The sequence below is a fragment of the Lactuca serriola genome, chromosome 2, assembly GCF_051521515.1.
Source record: "Lactuca serriola cultivar US96UC23 chromosome 2, Lser_US96UC23_V15, whole genome shotgun sequence".
NCBI classification, from domain to species: Eukaryota; Viridiplantae; Streptophyta; class Magnoliopsida; order Asterales; family Asteraceae; genus Lactuca; species Lactuca serriola.
In genome coordinates, this window is record NC_136409.1 from 94,053,510 (window position 1) to 94,074,827 (window position 21,318).

General features: G+C 40.6%; 1 protein-coding gene across 1 annotated transcript; it reads right to left on the minus strand.

The window, feature by feature from the left end:
* Positions 1-5,230: 5,230 nt before the first annotated feature.
* Positions 5,231-8,974, minus strand: LOC145086507 (protein STRICTOSIDINE SYNTHASE-LIKE 3-like). The gene is made up of 4 exons (XM_079024286.1): positions 8,527-8,974; positions 6,769-7,044; positions 6,152-6,319; positions 5,231-5,764 (listed from the first exon to the last, which is right to left on the minus strand). Exons 1-4 carry the CDS (start codon positions 8,853-8,855, stop codon positions 5,365-5,367), a joined length of 1,173 nt encoding a protein of 390 aa, XP_078880412.1. The 5' UTR covers positions 8,856-8,974; the 3' UTR covers positions 5,231-5,364.
* Between the last annotated feature and the right edge of the window lie 12,344 nt (positions 8,975-21,318).

A 21,318-nucleotide genomic window follows, 5' to 3' on the forward strand; every position in this document is an offset into this window, starting at 1 on the left:
CTATTTCGGGATGTTACACCCTCGGTCTCACAGACAAGTGCCAAGAGCCACCTCCTGGTCTTCCATGCAAGCATCACAAAGACGACTAGCATACATACTACTCTACTTAGCTAATAAGCATATAGTGTGCCAGGAGCCACCTCCTGGTCTTTCATACATAATAGCATACAGTGCGCCAGCAGCCACCTCCTGGTCTTTCATACATAATAGCGCACAGTGTGCCAGGAGCCACCTCCTGGTCTTTCATACATATTGCCTAGGGCTAACCCCCGGGTCTTCCTACAATACATAAATAATAACATATCGTGTGCCAGGAACCGCCTCCTGGTCTTTCATTCATAATGCCTAGGGCTAACCCCCGGGTCTTCCTATCATACATAAACTAAATGGGCCGGCATTGGTGCCTTAGACCCATACAAACAGTGAGGAGACTCACCTGAAGTAGAAATCACCGAATAGCCACTAAAGTGATTTAAATGGTCTGCCCAGCTCCCTAAACACCTACAACCCATATCAATAATAATTATTGCTTAATATTACTTAGTATCATACTTATTTGCATTATTAATAAATAACGCCTTGATCGATTTACCATTCCAACTCCCCTTAAATATTCTTGTGTACATTTACTTCATATGACTATTAGCTAATAAATAGTTAAATAATTTATCGATCCAATTTAAATATAATGTAAACCCACGTACTTTCGCTAGAGCTTAATTCAAGTCTCATTCATATACATCTTTCGTTTAATCATATACAATTAAATCCATATATTTCAAATTATCATTCCATTAAATTACAAATAAATTTCACAACCATAGGTTATCATCCCATTTAGATTAATTATGTTCTAAAATAAGCCCAATTAGCATAGTCAATTACATGCCACCAGCCCATTAGCTAACTTTGATACTCACCAACCCATTAAAGCCCAACATGAGTTCAATTGGCATACCTAGCTTCCAGTCGGCGAAAAAGAGCATTCCTTCAACGGTGGTTGAATTCTTCGCTCACCAGGAAACGCAACTACACAACCAAGTTATGAGTTCTCCAAACCCACGCCCCGACAAATATCGGTTTCCCACCTTCTTTCTGGCCATCGGAGACTAGTACCTCGTCTTTTTCCATACTGCCGCTGCTGGAGGTCCCAAAACAGTCGCCGGAAAAGCATTAGGCCGAGAAAAAGGAATCAAAACTCATCAATTAGTCTCTCTCTAATTGAAGTCACTGGTGAGAGATAAGAAATCACGGCATAAACTGAGCCTTACCTGCCTTTACTGCTCTGGAGAACATACGGGATTCACCGGAGTCCCACAAAATTATCGGAGGATGACGCAGCCATCGAAAATGCCTCCCCACCTTGTTCACGGTGTCGAGCAGAGTTGGAGCTGAAGGAATGATCCCGTTCTCGCTAAACTATCCCCACCTCTTTGTCTCAACTAACGCTCCAGTGAGAGTTCCGACTGGCGAAGAAACCCAACGATGGCAGCTCCTTCTTCACAGTTCTTCTTCGTTCACAACATTCCTTCACAACCTCGATGTCTCTCACACTCTCTCTCCGCCAGTGAACATACATATCCTTCATTCTTTCTAAGGGTTTATTCCTTATATAACCCGCAGGAAGCAACAGAACAACAAAACTCGGGGTCTCTCTCGAATGGTTGCAGATTAAAGGAAAACGGGAAAAGCCCCCCCCCCCCTGTGCAGCTGTTACAGATCAGGGGACAAAAGATGGGACCAAGTTTATGAAGCTGGCATGCAAGGTCCCTGAGGCTTGGTCATTTGACATAATATACCCTAACATAATTTTTTTGAACAAAATAAATTTCCAAAATAGCACATTAACCCCTGGACCTATTATTATTATTATTATTATTATTATTATTATTATTATTATTATTATTATTATTATTATAACCCCTTACATATCTATATAAAGTCTTTTATTTATATAACTATTCATTATTATGTATCGGCTCTATTTAGAAATCGGTAAAAAGAAACTGACGCTACACAATGGTTAACAAAAGTTAACAAAGCCAAAGTCCATGGCAGCTACGTACGCCCAACGTACTCCTCGTACACCCAACGTACGCGGCCTGATCTTATTTCTCCAGTAAGTACTTTATCACTTAAGACCTTTTATCCAGAGTTCAGATCTAGACTCAAAACATCAACTTAAGTCACAAATTTTCCACCTTTTATGACTTTCCATGGCTAGAAAAGGTCCAAAAGCCAAAACCCTAACTTATTAATCCATTAAGACATCATAAATCTTGCATGGAAGGGATAGAAAGACCAAGATCATATTTTTATGGTTCCTAATAGCTTCATAATGGATAAAGTTTCAACCTTTATCCATTAGAATGGTCCCAACAAACAAGATCTAGTCTTTAAGTCTCAAAGGGACCAAAAGTACATGTTTTTCAACTTAATCCATTAAAGTCCAAGTCTCTAACCTTCATATCTGAATCAATATGATGCTTAGATGGATAAAGTTTACAACTTTATCCATAACAAGGTCACAAACTTTCAAGATCTAAACTTTATGTACTTAAAGTGACCAAAAGCTCATAATACCCAAAACTAGCTAGATCTAACAAATGCATCATCAATATTCAAACTTTATACCTCCAGAAGAAAGATCAAGGTGAACGAAGTCTGGATCTACAAGATCAAATGCAACCAACACTTCTCCAATGAACTCCTTCTTCTCCAAGATGCACCAAGAACACTCCAAAGCACTTAAAAACACATTCTTTTGCTCACAAGGCTCAAACTAAGGTTAGAGTTTCAAGGGAGGACATTGAAGGGGTGGAGGCTAGGAATGGAAATGGTTTGGGGGAGTTAAGGAGCTTAAATAAGGCTCAAAACCCTCAAATTAGGGTTTGGTATCTAATCGTGTATGCCTGGTATGCCCAATGTACTAGTTTGGGCCTCCACGATTGACCATGTCTAGTACGCCTAGCGTACATCATGTGCGCCCAACATACTAGACTAAAACCAAACCTCCCTATCTTCAAACAGTCAAAACTTCTTCGTTCTAACTCTGATTTCGATGATCCTTATATCCACGAAAAAGTGTTGAAGAGCCCCATAATATTATCTAAATATCTTGGACTAAAAACTTCTCAAACAAAAATCCATATTTCATGCAAGAACACGGCCTATGACTTTTCCCTTTCTACCCTTCGACACAAAACACAATTCAAGGGTTAAATCTCTTAACTATCATTACTTCCTTCCACAATGTCTAAACTTTTCCTCCTTAAGGACCAAATCCTTACACAATTGACTTCCGGCCCACGGCTCGGAAATGGTAGGAAACAAGATGTTACATTATAAATGTTGATAGTGATCTCGAAAACTAGTTATTCCTGATTATATATTTAGTATTTGTCGTAACGTCAAAACGACAACATAGACCATATGGATTCTATTAGTAACACATATAATTGTTTTTATCTCAATTATATGGTGTGTTGTGCTTGGGATTGCTTCTACCGTGGGATTGACCACCTTGTTATTTTAAAAGAACGTTTGCGTCTTAGGAGTTAATTAACCAAAATTAGGTTGTATGTTTGGGCAATTACTTACAGTGACATGCACTCCTTGTGTTAAATCTAGATGAAAGAAATATAAGTTAAAGAAGCATCCCTCTAAGCATTTACACCCATGTGAATGATTAGAGTGTCATGGTTGAATTCTAATTCAACGACATAATTGACCTCACATTATAGATCAAAGTTCCTTACAACACTCTTTAACAAAAACTAAGGAAACCTTAAACTTGTGTACTAAGAATTAGGCAATACATGTGCATATCTTTAAATACTAAGATTTATCGTTTAGAGAATGGGCTTGGGCCAAGATCAAGCTTGGACATGGATGCTAGCTTTCATGTTGCGGGAGCCCACATAAAAGTTATCACCAAAGGAAAGGAGGCACATTGAGAAGACAATACTTTACTAGAAGACCATTAGATCAAATAGATACAGATGTTGATAGTGATCTTAGAGACTAGTAGATTCGATTATATGCTTTAGATATGTCTCCAACTGGAAACATACGTACATGGATGCTAACCTTCACATCACGGGAGATCACATAGAAGTTATCACCAAAGGAGATTGAGAAGGCAAGACTTTACTAGAAGGCCATACAATAGATAAATATAGATGGTGATAGTGATCACAAAGACTAGTTGTTCCCGATTATATATTTAGGATATGTCAAAATGTCCAATAGCAACATAGACCAGATATGTGTTGTATTAGTAACACCATTAATTGTTTTTATCTTGATTTTGTTGGGATTGCTTCTACCATGAGATTGACCACCTTGTTATTTTCAAATAACATGTGCGTCTTAGGAGGTAATTAACCAAAAATAGGTTGTAATTCCTAGTATGTACTTATCGTGAGATGCACTCCTTATGTGGTTGAATCTCAACAAAAATAATACAAGTTAAAGATGACACCCATGTAAATGATTAGAGTGTTATGGTTGAAATCTAATTCAACGACATAATTGACCTTATATTATAGATCGAAATTCCTTACAAAGCTCTTTGAAAAAAACAAAGAAAGCTTTAAACTTGTGCACTAAGAATGAGGCGATACGTGTGCAACATATTTTTAAGTGGGTTGGCTAAAAAGACATCCCATTTTACCATTTAGACATTCTAATTAATTTTTGAAATATTTTTATTGGTTGAAATTGCTTTGTTTTCTAAAAAAGCTAATTATAGATAGTTAATTATAGGTTGACTTTTTATAAAAAAATGTCAATGGAATATCTAAGAGATGTCTTATTAGGAGCACCCATCTTTAAATACTAAGGTTTATGGTTTAGGAAACGGGCTTGGGACGAGGCCTAGCTTGGACCACATATGATTCCTCTTCATAAGCTAGGGTGCACATTGCATTACCTAGTAGAGTTCTATAGTTTGGTCCTTTGTAATTGACTTACTACTGTTTGTAGTATTTTGCAACTTCTTCCTTGTAACGTTTATAAGATTTCAAATTATTCTTTGATCAATCAAATCGTTCACTATCTACATTAACTGCGTAAACCACTATGTTCAAATGGCGATGACAGTAATGTCAGCTCGTGTTGTGTTGGGTATGTACTATGTACATACTCCATGCCACCATTATTTTGATCGATTTTAGTGTTCTTGTTTGCAATGCTATTTTCCTGTTATCAACTTCCACCATCGGGAACAAACCAAGCAACCAAAATACTTTTATTGCTGAAATGTCTTTTTCTACATCACAGTGGCAACAGTTCCTTTTTTCAAAATGTTGGCTAAAAGACACATACATCACATGTTGGCTAAAAGACACATACATGGTACGGCTATAACTGGTATACCGCAATAAAGGACATGAGGACGCTCCCCATCCATAGCTTTCCATCCCTCTCCTCAACTTCACTCACGGCCCGTACAACTTTACCTTGTGAATCCTCCAATATCTGTAGAATCTTACCATCCGGACTGTATTTGACAACCAAAGCATGAAGCCGGCCACCGATGTTCATAAGGTAATGGAACTTTATAGGGATCGGAAGCTTCAGCAAAAACATACGAAGTTTTGGGTGTAAGGCGCATATGTATGTGTACATGGATCGACGAGTGTGAATTGCCACCCAAAATTCACCCTTTTCGTTTGTTCTGATATTGTCAGGAAAACCAGGTAGAATCGCCATCACTTCGGATGTCCCAGCTTTCTCCCCCTTTAGCCAGTATTTTATTAACCTACAAGAAGTAACATTAAAATACATACCTAATTAAAAGAAATAAAATATAATCATCTACTACTGCTACTGTTAACCTAACCAGTTCAAAACCTCCATGCAAAAAATGGTTTCTCCACATGACCCATTTGTTATGCATCATGTAATTAACATTAATGCATGCTAAATGTAGTACAAGGCTGTCCCTCCCCTATCCTAAGTCTGTCCCGAGTAACAAAAGGAATTGATAAAAAAATATAATATAAATGAACTTGGACAGAGATTAAATGTCCAAAATACCCTTATAGTAAAAATGGGAATATTAACAGAAATAATATTGTTAAGTTTAGCTTAAAATTTTTCCATAAAAAAAACAATGTTACAGTTGATGGAGAGAGTTTTTTGTTACCTGCCTTTGGACCCCTCACAAAATACGAAGAAGGAACCATCCTTGCTTAGAGTCACACCATTAGGAAACTGGAGGTTACGAAGAAGAACAGTTGTCTTTTTTTGGATTGGATCATATTTCAAAACTCTACCACTCTCTTCTGCAGAGAAAACTAAATGCATGAAGTTCCTGAAAATTAAGAAAATAGACAACTGTAAGCTTATTTATTACTGTATATATTAAAAGGCATGCGCATGACTTTAGGGTGTTTGATCAATTTTTGTCATCTGTATACAATACAAACTCTTTTTTCTCAAAAAGTTCTTTTTTACTTCTTAATGTACTTAAAGTTAATCCAATGATATTTCTTTTAGACTTGATCCAAGAAGAACAACCTATGAGAGAAAGTGAGTTTTCCATTGAGTCCTAACAGATCACTTATCAACCACTTTGAATAGCCACTCATAATCATAATATCTCAGTGCATGCTTCTAATGGCAGTATGTTTCTGGAATACTCTGTTTTTCAGATAATCTACTAATCTATATTTCCAATTTTGTGTTATAAATATCATATCACATCACATCAATGGTTAAATCCATAGTATTGAAAAAGAGACAAGTGCATCAACAACATACCTTCGTTGATACTTTGCACTGCTATCTGTAAAGTATACATTTCCCTCATCATCAATGTCAAGATCATTTGTAAATTTCAAAGGAACTCCTTCAGCTTCGGTTACTAGAGAGGTGGCCAACCCACCATCAGGCCCAACTTTTAGCAACCCAAAATACGCATCTGCAATGTACAAATCACCTTTTCTCTTGTCAAACCGCAACCCCAATGGTCTCCCACATATATGCTCATTTTTTAAGTAGCCCAAGATTGTTGGTTTTGGATTACATATCTCTGACCTGAAACATAACATAACCCTCCCCTCAGTTTTATATTCAATTTTGATCATATATTTGTTTCATAGATTCTATTTTCCCTTTCCTTTCAGATCCCAAACAACAACTACTAACAACTTGATGCATATATTAACAATAAAACAAAACTTTGACAGGCAGAGGACTATCTACAAATATACCCATGTGTCGTCTTTACTAAAAACATATATATATATATATATATATATATATATATATATATATATATATATATATATATATATATATAACGCCTCAATAGCTTTTAACTCACATTTGTTACATAAGTGAAGGTGTTATTTTTATGTGTCTTTTAATTTGCAGTTCTGATTAGCATACAATGATTGGCAGATAACCAGAAGAGTTGACTTCCAACCAACATGTTGTTTCATTCCCAGACAAATACATTGCCAAATTCTGGTTAATATGCTTATCTCAGTTTTTCATTAGGCATCACTTCTAGAAAGAAGGGTAGTCATTCAGATGGTTTGTTCAGACCGGGATAGGTTTTGTGTGACCTGGGAAAAAGATAAAGGAGGGTAAATGTAGTAAAAGGAGTGTCTGGATGGATAAACTCACCCCTCTTCAACTTTTCATATTAAGATGTTATAGTTGTCATAAGTCAAAAAGAAAAACCCCTATACATATATCTGTCCGGGTTAAGTCATGTCCCAATAAGTCCATCAAGTCAAAAAGAAACACCACCTAAACCAAGGAGATAGATCTTCTCAAAAGGAAGCTATCTAATTTGGAAGTGAAAGGATGTAGATGTACACCAATTAGCTTAGCATTCCTCAAGGAAGGCAATCTCTGCAAAAAAAAAAAAAAAAAAAAATGGTGCCAACTTTTACAACTGACTATAACTAAGTTTAGACTTTCTTTAACAATTTATATTGATTCACTTTGGGACATGGAGTAGAGAATCACTGTCTTGTAAACCCTCAATTTCTACCAAACTTGTGTCTCGTTCATACTCTTTCCATTCTGTTTCGTAAGAATCTTCACATATCATTTCAATTCCTTTGATTCAAATGTCTGATTCCCTCTGCTAAATGAGCAATACATGCTTTTCTGTGTGTGTCTTCTCGTTGCTATTGTCCTTTCAATAAAATGTATTCGTTTTATATTCTCCTACGTTTCACACTCAAATAGAGGATACATCTTGTCAATGTTGAGTATAAGTCAATTAGATGGCAGTAAATTTCTATGTAATCATTGTGGTATACTACTACAAATCACAATACAGCAGATATGATTGTCCTTGTTTTGCAAAACAGAGGTCTCTGTATGTGCAAGTGAAATTTTGCAATGTTCAGAATTGTATGGACAGAAAGAAAATCAAAAGCCATCAGTTGAAACTATTATAAAAACACTGTACAATCCACTAAAATTTGGAAGTTGAAAGGCAACGGTTTGATTTCGTAAAGCGGAAGAAATGGAAATAGAATAGGAAAACACGACTATTACCGATTAGGAGACGTATAAGCAAAATCAGACCACGAATTTCCATTCCAGAATACAACCCGTCCATCAGCAATACCAGTATACGGTCCACGGCCTTGTAGATCAAATGCGACGCTCTCCGGGCCTTGAATTTGATTCAAAAACTTAATCTCCGACTTCTGTAGCAAGTTTTGAGTGTCTTTATCCGTCGGCACTTCAGACCACTGCGGCATGTCGACTTTGACGGACTCAAAGTCGGGGAAATCAACAATTGCACTATGCCTGAAAGGGTCTAATCCACAGTAGACCGCCAGCAGCAGAAATATTCCAGCGAGGACTCCGGCGAGATTCATTGTGCAATCGGATAGGTAGTTGATGAGAGACGTGCTAGCTATGTATATGTATGTATACTGTGTTTCTTCACTGGTGACAATAATTAGGTGATAATAATTGTGGACCGTGTGATCCACCAAACCCCTACTTACATAAACCCCCAGCTACCTTTCTTAAATGTTCTTTTATATGGATCGACATATTAGTTACAAGAGCATCTCCAAAAGAAGGGAATAATTAGAATCCAACTTAGAACTGGTGACCCTTTTTTATTTTATTATTTATTTATTTTTTTCAAATCATTAGGAAAAATAACCTAGAAAGGTAATATAATCTTCAGAAAAATTTTCATAAATTTTAGATAGTTTATGTTTTAATTCTAAATTATTATTTACTAGTTGTGAGACCCGTATATTATACGGGTTGATTAAAACAAAATATTAAATACAAAAGATTAAATGAGAAGTTTATTTAAATTTGAAATTTGAAATAGATACAAAAAATAAATAAATTAAAATTATTGTTTAGTTATCAGACTTGTATACTAAACAGGTTAATTATAACAAAATGTTAAACACAAAGGTTTAAACTGTAAATTTGTTTAAAATTGAAATTGATATTTAAAATTTAAAATTTGAAATTAATATCATTATGGTAGGTTTAATTTATGGAAACTAATTAATAATATATTAGAAATGGAAAATGAAATAAATGACAAGTGGAAAATAAATATATCTCTAAATTATGACAAAATGACATGTGGCAAATTGAATGAAAAGAGGACATGTGGCAAAATCATTCTTATTTATTAGGGTAGATGACAAAAAATATCCTGAAAACCACCATAATGTTGCATTATGCCCTTGTTTACCCATTATAACCCATAACAAATTAATTTGAAATAATTTCATAAACTGATTCGAAATATTGAGATTTTCTAAAAAACAAAAAACTTTATTTTATTATTATTATTATTAAAAATATAAAAAATATATATTATTTTTTAAATTTGTTATTATTAATATTATTGAAAAAATACATTTTAAATACATTATAAATGTAGGCTTCAGATATTCAAAATAATTATTGTGTTATTGTATGAATAAATATAGGTCAATCATTTTAAAAGGATAAATATGTAATCTTACATTTAATTAATTATGGTAAATATCTAAATCAATTAATAATCCTTTAATTTAGGAATATCAGTTTTAAAACTCAATTTGTAGTATATATATCCTCACGTCCACCTCTTCCCTCTTCTCTTCTCTTCTATTCATCGTCGCCTCCAAATTAACGATTTCAATCCTTAGTTAGATCGTAACGATTCTCGTTATTTTTTAAGAGCACAAAAATTGAATGTGATCTAAACAGGGCGGAGTGACGTCGATGCCAGATTTTTTGAAGAAGTTTTTTCCGGTGGTGTATAGGAAGACAAGCGAAGGCGACCTTGATAGTAATTATTGCAAGTATGACAACCAAGACTTACAACTATTCACTTCCTCCTTATATTTCGTTGGATTGACAAAAACTTTCTTCGCGTCTTACAAGACGAGGAAACTTGGAAGAAGGCTGACTATGTGTAACACCGTGAATTTCAAAATAATTTTTCACAATTTATAAAAACATTTCTCATTAACTTTTCATAAAAACATTAAGTTTAAATCTCAATTCACATTATACAAAATCCCAAGATCAAATGTATATAAAAAATCTCATGCGTGTGTACAGATCAAGCCGGCGCCTTCCCACGGTCATCGCCAGTACCTAAAACAACAACACTAACACTGTAAGCACAAAGCTTAGTGAGTTCCCCAAAATACCACAAACATAACACATATATTAGCCACTCGAGGCTATAACTCTATCGGTCCGTGCACCCAAGCTCTGTGAACCCTCAGGTTCTAACTCTGGGAACCTTCCGGTTCCAACTCTATAATCATGCACAACATAAATCACATAGACATCATACAGTACAACACATAGCATACACATAACATACATACTCTGACACATAACTCTGATTACCTACTCAAGGTAAAGTATAGTGAGAAGACTCACCTCGCGTATCTCGATAACTCACGAATCCTGGAAATCCATCGTGCTCGATCCTCCGAGCTATACTCCTCCTATAACATCATATGTCTCTAATTAACACTTTTTAACACTAAGGTTGACTACCCCTAAGAAGTCAACACTGGTCAATCTCTGGTCAACGGTCAACGGTCAACGGTCAACTTTGACCGGACTCGGCGAGTGCACTAAGGCGACTCAGCAAGTCTAGACGTTTTCACCAACTCTCTAGGATTCCCTTTTTGACACGTCGAGTATTCCCCTAACTCGACGAGTTCCACCTGGTAAGAATCGCGGGACCACCCCGACTCAACTCGCCGAGTCTCAAGAACAACTCGGCGAGTTCCAGTTCGACTCAGTCCACCTGTTAACTTCTAACTCGCCCTGACTCACTGAGTCAACTCATAACTCGGCTGGACCACTCACTGAGTGGTCAAGGACAATCTTCATGCTACTCGCCGAGTCTGTTCTTCAGACTCGGCGAGTCCATGCCATGCACCAACTCAAACTTGCTTCTGAGGTCAGATCCGCTCCAACAACTCATAGATCTGGCCTTCCTAAGCTAATTCATCACGTAAAGTCCATAACTTGGTGCTCATAACACACCCCATGACTCATAAATGGTGTTTTGACCTTAAGCACAAAGACCCCAATCCAAAACCCTCATAGATTCATAAAAGCACGGGCAAAAGGGATACTCTGGACCTCCAAAGGTCCAGATCTACAACTTAACTCACTCAAGGGACCAAGGAAGCACTAGATCTTATCATAAAAGGGCTCAATAAGCCCTAAATCAACATAAATCTCAACATAACAGAAATAGCTTGAAGATAATACCTCAAATGCGATGTTCTGGACCTCAAGCCTTCAGGAAGTGGCTCCCCTTGCTTTCCCTTAGCTAATTCTTCCTTTTCCTTGCAAAATGATACCTCCAAGGTCAATAATGGCTTCCTACTTTGCTCCAAACGCTCACACTTGCTAGGGTTTCACCCAAGGGACTGGTGAGCACAAATGACGACCTAAAGGCCCTTTAAATAGGTCCCAAACCCGAGAAATTAGGGTTTCATTAAACAGCGCAGACTCGCTGAGTCCATACCTTGGACTCACCGAGTCCAGGCGTGAACCTGCGACCAGAACCGCGATTCTACTCGGCGAGTCTGAGCTCCAACTCGCCGAGTCCCCTCTCAAAACACCAAAAACATAAACATAAAAGATACCTGGAAATCCGGGCTGTTACAACTCTCCCCCACTAGAACTAGACTTCGCCCTCGAAGTCTCGCTCTGGAAATAGCTCCGGATGCTGCTCACGCATCTCACGCTCCGGCTCCCAGGTCATCTCTGATCCCTTCCGATGTTGCTACTGAACCAACACCAGAGGTACCTCCTTGCTCCTCAGAACCTTGATCTTCCGATCTCTGATGGCCACTTGTCTCTCGGCATAATTCAGGCTCGCATCCACCTGAATATCCTCTAATGGAACCACTGCCGACTCATCAGCTATACACTTCCTCAACTGCGACACATAAAAAGTGTCGTGAATCTGCCCCAACTCTGCTGGCAACTCCAAACGATAGGCTACCCGGCCTACCCTCGCAACCACACGAAATGGACCAATATACCGGGGCCCCAACTTGCCCCTCTTCCTGAATCGAATCACTCCTTTCCAAGGAGAGACCTTCAGGAGAACGAAGTCGCCGACCTGAAACTCAAGTTCGGACCGACGTCTGTCTGCATAACTCTTCTGTCGGCTCTGAGCGGTTAACAACCTCTGTCTGACCTGCTGAATCTGCTCTATCGTCTGAAGCACGATCTCTGTACTGCCCATCACTCGCTGCCCAACCTCTCCCCAAAAAATAGGGGTCCGACACCTCCTCCCATACAACAGCTCAAAGGGTGGCATACCAATGCTCGAATGATGGCTGTTGTTGTAGGAAAACTCTGCCAAGGGTAAATACGCATCCTAGCTACCCCCGAAATCCAACACACATGCTCGGAGCATGTCCTCAAGCGTCTGAATCGTCCGCTCACTCTGACCGTCTATATGGGGATGATATGCGGTACTAAAATGCAGTCTAGTACCCAACTCCTCATGAAATTTCTTCCAGAATCTGGAAGTGAAACGCACATCACGGTCCGAAACAATCGAGATCGGCACCCTATGCCGAGATACCACTTCCCTCACATACACCTCCGCCAATTTCTCTGCTGAAGAACTCTCACTAATGGCAAGGAAGTGAGCGCCCTTCGTCAACCTGTCCACAATCACCCAAATTGCATCAACTCCTCTGGCAGTCCTCGACAATTTGGTGATGAAATCCATAGTGATCTGTTCCCACTTCCACTCGGGAACCTCCAATGGCTGCAACTTGCCATGCGGCCTCTGGTGCTCGGCCTTAACCCTTCGGCAGGTCAAGCACCTCTCAACAAACCATGCGACGTTCCTCTTCATACAGGGCCACCAATACTCCTTTCTCAAATCCAAATACATCTTAGTGGCCCCCGGATGGATCGAAAATTTCGATCGATGAGCCTCCTCCATCAAAGTGGTATGCGTTCCCCCCACAAACGGTACCCAGATACGCCCCTGAAATGTCATAAGACCCCGACCATTGGTCACGAACTCTGAAACCAAACCAACAACCCGTTCCTTCTTCTGCATCTCAGGTTGCACAACCTCGGCCTGTGCCCCGCGAATGGCGTCCAAAACCGGAGCTATCACGGTCAATCTCAAACATACATCCCACAGTGGAGTGCTCTCCGCCCTGCGACTCAACGCATCGGCCACCACATTAGCCTTGCCTGGGTGGTACAGGATCTCACAATCATAATCCTTGACCACATCCAACCACCTTCTCTGACGCATATTTAGGTTGGGCTGATCCATCAAACACTTCAAACTCTTATGGTCCGTGTATATCGTACACCGAACCCCATACAAGTAGTGACGCCAAATCTTGAGGGCGAACACTACTGCCCCCAACTCTAGATCATGGGTGGGATATCTCGTCTCATGAGGCTTCAGCTGCCTCGATTCATATGCTATCACATGCCCTCTCTGCATCAGCACCGCTCCCAATCCCAAAATCGATGCATTACAGAATACCACAAAGTCCTCCATCCCTTCCGGGAGAGCTGACACCGGGGCTTCGCACAACCTCTGGCGAAGTGTCTCAAAGGAGGCCTGCTGCTCGGGGCCCCATGAAAAAGTAACACCCTTCCGGGTCAATCTGGTGAGTGGCACTGCGATCTTGGAGAAATCCTTGATAAATCTCCGATAATACCCTGCCAACCCTAGGAAACTCCTGATCTCGGAGGGTGACTTCAGCACCTCCCAACTCATCACTGCCTCCACCTTGGCCGGATCGACCAATATCCCTTCCTGGTTAACGAGATGTCCTAAGAACTGAACCTCCCGCAACCAGATTTCACACTTGGAGAATTTGGCATAGAGCCTCTCCAATCTCAGAACTCCGAGGACCTCTCTCAGATGCTCCTCATGCTGCTCTCTAGATCTCGAATATACCAGAATGTCATTGATAAATACAATCACCGACCGATCCAGCATCGGCCTACACACTCGGTTCATGAGATCCATGAACACCGCCGGGGCATTGGTGAGCCCAAAAGGCATCACCACAAACTCATAATGCCCATAACGCGTCCTGAACGCTGTCTTCTGGACGTCCTCATCCCGCACTCTCACCTGATGATACCTAGACCTCAAATCGATCTTGGAGAACCAAGATGCTCCCTGCAACTGATCGAACAAATCGTCGATCCTCGGCAATGGGTAACGGTTCTTGACCGTCAGCTTGTTCAACTCCCGGTAATCAATACACATCCGGTGTGAACCATCCTTCTTCTTGACGAACAGGATAGGTGCTCCCCACGGCGAGCTGCTCGGCCGAATAAACCCCTTCCCCAGCAGCTCCTGAAGCTGTGAGGATAACTCTTGCATCTCTGGAGGTGCAAGGCGATAAGGCACCTTAGCGATAGGCGCGGCCCCCGGAACCAAATCGATACTGAACTCCACTTGCCTCACAAGAGGCACACCCGGCAACTCCTCGGAGAACACATCCGGGAACTCACGCACCACCAGAACCTCCTCAACTGAACTCGGCCTCTCGGAAATCACCCGCATATCCATCACATATGCCACAAAACCCTTACAGCCCTGCTGTAGACACTGCCTCGCCCTAGCGGCCGAACAAAACGCTGATCCTGAACGTGTACCCTCGCCGTACACCGAAAGAACTCCCCCACTAGGGTCTCGTATGGTCACCAGCTGACGCTCGTAGTCGATAACCGCACCGAATCTGCTCAACCAGTCCATGCCCACAATGACACAGACATCACCCATCGCAATAGGAACCAGATCAATCGGGAACTCAACACCGAAAATCTCGACTACACAACCTCGGAGAACCTCCGTGGCATATATCACCCTCTCATCAGCTATGAAAACTCTCAGAGGCCGACTCAACACCTCACGACTAACACTGATATGCTGACTAAAAGCCAAAGATACAAAAGACCGACTCGCACCCGAGTCAAATAACACCAAGGCAGGTACAGAATTCACAAGAAAAGTACCTACGCATAACATAACATAAGCATAATATCTCAACATCAAAATAAATACATGAAAGAATACATACCAGCCACGACATCGGGCGCTGCGCGGACCTCCTCCGCGGTCAGCTGAAAGGCTCTCCCTCGTGCCCTCGGCGCCTCGGCCTTCACTGGCCGACTCTCTGTAGCTCTGATGGCGGCAGGGGCAGATCCCTGAGGTGCTCCCTGAGATGACCCTCGCAGCTGCGGACACTCTGCCTTCCGGTGTCCGGTCTGATTATAGTGGAAGCACACTGTAAACCCCTTGGGGCAATCCTTGGCCATATGTCCCTCCTTGCCACATTTGTAGCAAGATCCCGCTCGACAGACTCCATCATGACCCTTGCCGCACTTCCCACAAGTGCGGCCCTTCTGGCTCCCTGGTTTGGGATCAGCGGGCTTGGCCCGCTTGGCTGCCGGCTAAGACTGTGCCGGTCGCCGATCCCTCCCCTGAGACTCCGCCTCCTCCCTGGCCCAAGTCTCAAGCTCAATCTCCCTCTTCCGGGCATTTTCCTGAAGCTCAGCAAATGTCCGGTACGAGGAGTTCGCCGCGAACTCCCGAATATCCCTCCTCAAAATGCTCAAATAACGGCTCATACGTGCCTGCTCAGTGGACATGTGCTCAGGGCAGAACATCGCCCTCTCATGGAACATCCTCGTGATCACTGTAACTGACTCAGTACCCTGCTTGAGGGTCAGAAACTCCTGTGCCAAACGTTCCCTCTCCACCTGGGGAACGTACTTATCTCGGAACATGACAGTGAACCTCTCCCAGGTCACTGCCGCAAGCTCAGCAGGCGTATAATGCGCCGTCACAAACTTCTACCAGTCCTTCGCTCCCAAGCGAAGCTGGTTCAGCGCGAACCGGACCTTCAAATGCTCAGGAGATGAGCAAGTGAAGAAGCACCCCTCTATATCAGATATCCACCTCATCGCTGCCACCAGATCCTGGGTCCCATCAAACTCTGGTGGTTTTGTGTTGCTGAACTCCCGGAACAGCAATGCATCACCACCTTGCGGCCTCGCAGCAGCAATCGTTGCGGTAGCCGCTGCAACAGCAGCCTCGGAAAAAGCGGCATAACGCTCGTCAAAAGTCTCAATCAGCGTGGTCTTTATAGACCCAAACATCTCCGGTATCTCTGCCCTGATGACAGCAGCCACCTCCTCATGGATGATCCGGAGGATCTCCTCATCACTAGTACCACTGCTATCGGGCATCAAGCGTGTCCTCACCATGATCTACCTCTGAAATACAACATACGATAAAATTAGAACCCTTACGAGCATACTCACACTCGTCAACTCTTTCCTCCTTGATTCTTGGTATTCCAAAGATTCTTACTTGGGCTGTACACCGCTCCGGTGCTTTCAGTAGTACAGGCCCAATACTACTGTCCACACCGTATCAGAATACACCCAAGTCCTCCTCTTCGGATCCCAATTTCCAAGTACTCTATCATGCATAGACCTCCCTCTAATAGATCTCTCATAAGCCCCTCGCTGCTACCTACTCACTCTCAAGCATCTCATAGCAGCTCACCTCTTCCTAGGCTAAGGCATCACAAATCACCACTCTAGTCCTAATAGGAATACCTAGCCTACTCTAGCATGTGAATACATCATATCAGTATCAATATCACATAACATAAGGATATTTTGGGAAATCACCGTTTGGGCGCGGACTGATCGTACACACAACTCTGCTCTGCATTTTCAAAATCTTTTATTCTTTTTGAAAATACTTCTCAAATCCTCAGTTTGAGTTCAAATACGCCCGAAGGTGTACTCGAATCCCTCAAACCAAGGCTCTGATACCAACTTGTAACACCGTGAATTTCAAAATAATTTTTCACAATTTATAAAAACATTTCTCATTAACTTTTCATAAAAACATTAAGTTTAAATCTCAATTCACATTATACAAAATCCCAAGATCAAATGTATATCAAAAATCACATGCGTGTGTACAGATCAAGCCGGCGCCTTCCCATGGTCATCGCTAGTACCTAAAACAACAACACTAACATTGTAAGCACAAAGCTTAGTGAGTTCCCCAAAATACCACAAACATAACACATATATTAGCCACTCGAGGCTATAACTCTATGGGTCCGTGCACCCAAGCTCTGTGAACCCTCAAGTTCTAACTCTGGGAACCTTCCGGTTCCAACTCTATAATCATGCACAACATAAATCACATAGACATCATGCAGTACAACACATAGCATACACATAACATACATACTCTGACACATAACTCTGATTACCTACTCAAGGTAAAGTATAGTGAGAAGACTCACCTCGCGTATCTCGATAACTCACGAATCCTGGAAATCCCTCGTGCTCGATCCTCCGAGCTATACTCCTCCTATAACATCATATGTCTCTAATTAACACTTTTTAACACTAAGGTTGACTACCCCTAAGAAGTCAACACTGGTCAACGGTCAATGGTCAACGGTCAACTTTGACCGGACTCGGCAAGTGCACTAAGGCGACTCGGCGAGTATAGACGTTTTCACCAACTCTCTAGGATTCCCTTTTTGACACGTCGAGTATTCCCCTAACTCGACGAGTTCCACCTGGTAAGAATCGCGGGGCCACCCCGACTCAACTCGCCGAGTCTCAAGAACAACTCAACAAGTTCCAGTTCGACTCAGTTCACCTGTCAACTTCTAACTCGCCCTGACTCACTGAGTCAACTCATAACTCGGCTGGACCACTCACTGAGTGGTCAAGGACAATCTTCATGCTACTTGCCGAGTCTGTTCTTCAGACTCGGCGAGTCCATGCCATGCACCAACTCAAACTTGCTTCTGAGGTCAAATCCGCTCCAACAACTCATAGATCTGGCCTTCCTATGCTAATTCATCACGTAAAGTCCATAACTTGGTGCTCATAACACACCCCATGACTCATAAATGTTGTTTTGACCTTAAGCACAAAGACCCCAATCCAAAACCCTCATAGATTCATAAAAGCACGGGCAAAAGGGACACTCTGGACCTCCAAAGGTCCAGATCTACAACTTAACTCACTCAAGGGACCAAGGAAGCACTAGATCTTATCATAAAAGGGCTCAATAAGCCCTAAATCAACATAAATCTCAACATAGCAGAAATAGCTCGAAGATAATACCTCAAATGCGATGTTCTGGACCTCAAGCCTTTAGGAAGTGGCTCCCCTTGCTTTCCCTTAGCTAATTCTTCCTTTTCCTTGCAAAATGATACCTCCAAGGTCAATAATGGCTTCCTACTTTGCTCCAAACGCTCACACTTGCTAGGGTTTCACTCAAGGGACTGGTGAGCACAAATGACGGCCTAAAGGCCCTTTAAATAGGTCCCAAACCCGAGAAATTAGGGTTTCATTAAACAGCGCAGACTCGCCGAGTCCATACCTTGGACTCGCCGAGTCTAGGCGCGAACCTACGACCAGAACCGTGATCCTACTCGGCGAGTCTGAGCTCCAACTCGCCGAGTCCCCTCTCAAAACACCAAAAACATAAACATAAAAGATACCTGGAAATCTGGGCTGTTACACTATGTTGATTGCCGGAGTTTTCTTCATCTTTGGAGTTATTTTCAATGCAGCTGCTCAAAGCCTTGCCATGCTCATTGTTGGCAGGATTCTGCTTGATTGTGGTGTTGGTTTTGCTAATCAGGTTTGTTCGATTCCTCAAAATCTTTATTTTGTCCTTTTTAATAACTAAAAATTAACGATTAATAAACTAATAACAAAATACAGATCTCGCATTTGGATTTTAAGTGGCTAGTTTTATAAATCTTCCATTTGGATTTCAATCCTTAAGCCTTTTTAACCTAGACCCATTTGCAATTTCATGCATATTTAGACCAAATAGTGTGAAAAATAGGATATTGATTATCACCACATGTTCTTACACTTGGTCTTCCACTTGCGTGAAGGATAAAAAGGCACTGCCTTCCAAACTTTTATGCTCAGGTTTTATGTTCATCTCATTTTCATACATTCAAATCCATAATTTCTTTTTTAAATGTTCATGCAAATCTTATTTAAAATTTTATTTTAATTACAATATTACAACTCAATGGGAATTTGTTCTGATTGTCTAATTTTTAGAGGAAACTGAAAGTTGTTTTGATGCACCAAACGCTCGCTAAAAATGCTTCAACTGAATGGTATTTCTTCTTTTATAGTATTCTATCAGAAAAGAATGTTTTTTATGATAATCATGAACATATTCTATTAGAATGCTCCGAATTAATATAATTATTGGTAAATGAATTCCAATTCTATCATAATCGAATCACGAATTTCAATTATGTTGGAATGAAATACGAATATTTTCTCACTAATTTATTCATTGGATTTGTTTCCACAGAAGTTAATGTTTGAAGAACGGACCACGAAATTTGCACGATGCCTCTTAGCAACATTATTCTTTTAAAATATATTAGTGTCTTTGTTAGATTTTGATGTTTTTTTTTCAGTTTTGAAAGTTTTTTTTAGTTTTATTCTTTAACAATAAATGTAATTCTTAGCAATTATTACATGTATTCTGTAAAAATTAATGTAATGTTTGTTTTAATTCTTCAATTGATGGTTCGAGAATTTTGTTATTTTACAAGAAATTTTTAAAGTCATGATCAAAAAATATGTTCAAGCATATTTTTATTATTTTATGGTTAAAGAATATTTTTATTTTTGAACATACTCAAACATATTCTGTCAGAATGTCCGAATTAAAAACTTTATAATTCGTAAAATCGGATTTTTAAAATTAATAGAATCTATGATCCCTTAAAATATGCAAATTTCCTTTATTAAATCTATATTAATTGACTAAAATACCCTTCTAGTTAAATAGATGGTATTTTTCAATTATATTTAATTCAATAATATGTATTAATCACTTTTTTAAAATAAGTAAAATGATTGGCCCACATTTATGCATACAATAAAACAATAATTACTTTGAATATAATAACCTAAGCATATATATATATATATATATATATATATATATATATATATATATATATATATATATATATATATATATATATAGGACCATTCAATCGAGAAACATTTCTTATTGCGATAATATTTGAGAACAAATTTGAACCACACAATTTTTTTAAATTAAAATAATCAAATAATATTAATATAAATAAAAAAATAAGTAAAAAAATTGAGAAACTCACTAACCAACACTACTCACCACCCAAACAACACCATCCACCACCACCTGTCACCGCCACCCACCTCCACCACCCCCACCTAACACCCATGAAAACCACCACCCAACACCATCACCACCACCCACCACCGCTAATCACGACCACCATCCACCACCACCACCCATCACCACCACCTGCCACCACCAACCCCACCTACCTCCACCACCCATCACCACCACTTAACTACCAATCATCAACACCACCCGTCACCACCACCACCCATTACCACCACCCGCCACCATCACCCCCACCCACCACCATCATCACCACCCCCACCACCCACCCACCTCCACAACCCATCACTACCGCCAACCCACCACCCACAATTATGACCACCACCCGCCTCCAACACCCACCACCACCAACCCCACCCAGCTAACCATTACCACCACCACTTACCTCCAACACACATCACCACCACTCGCTACAACCACCCCCACCTACTGCCTACCAAGAGCACCACCACCTACCATCATCACCACCGACCATCACTCACCACTACCCATCACCATCACTCGTCACCACCATCTCACCGATCACCCACCAAAACCACCATACACCACTACCCGTCACCACCTTC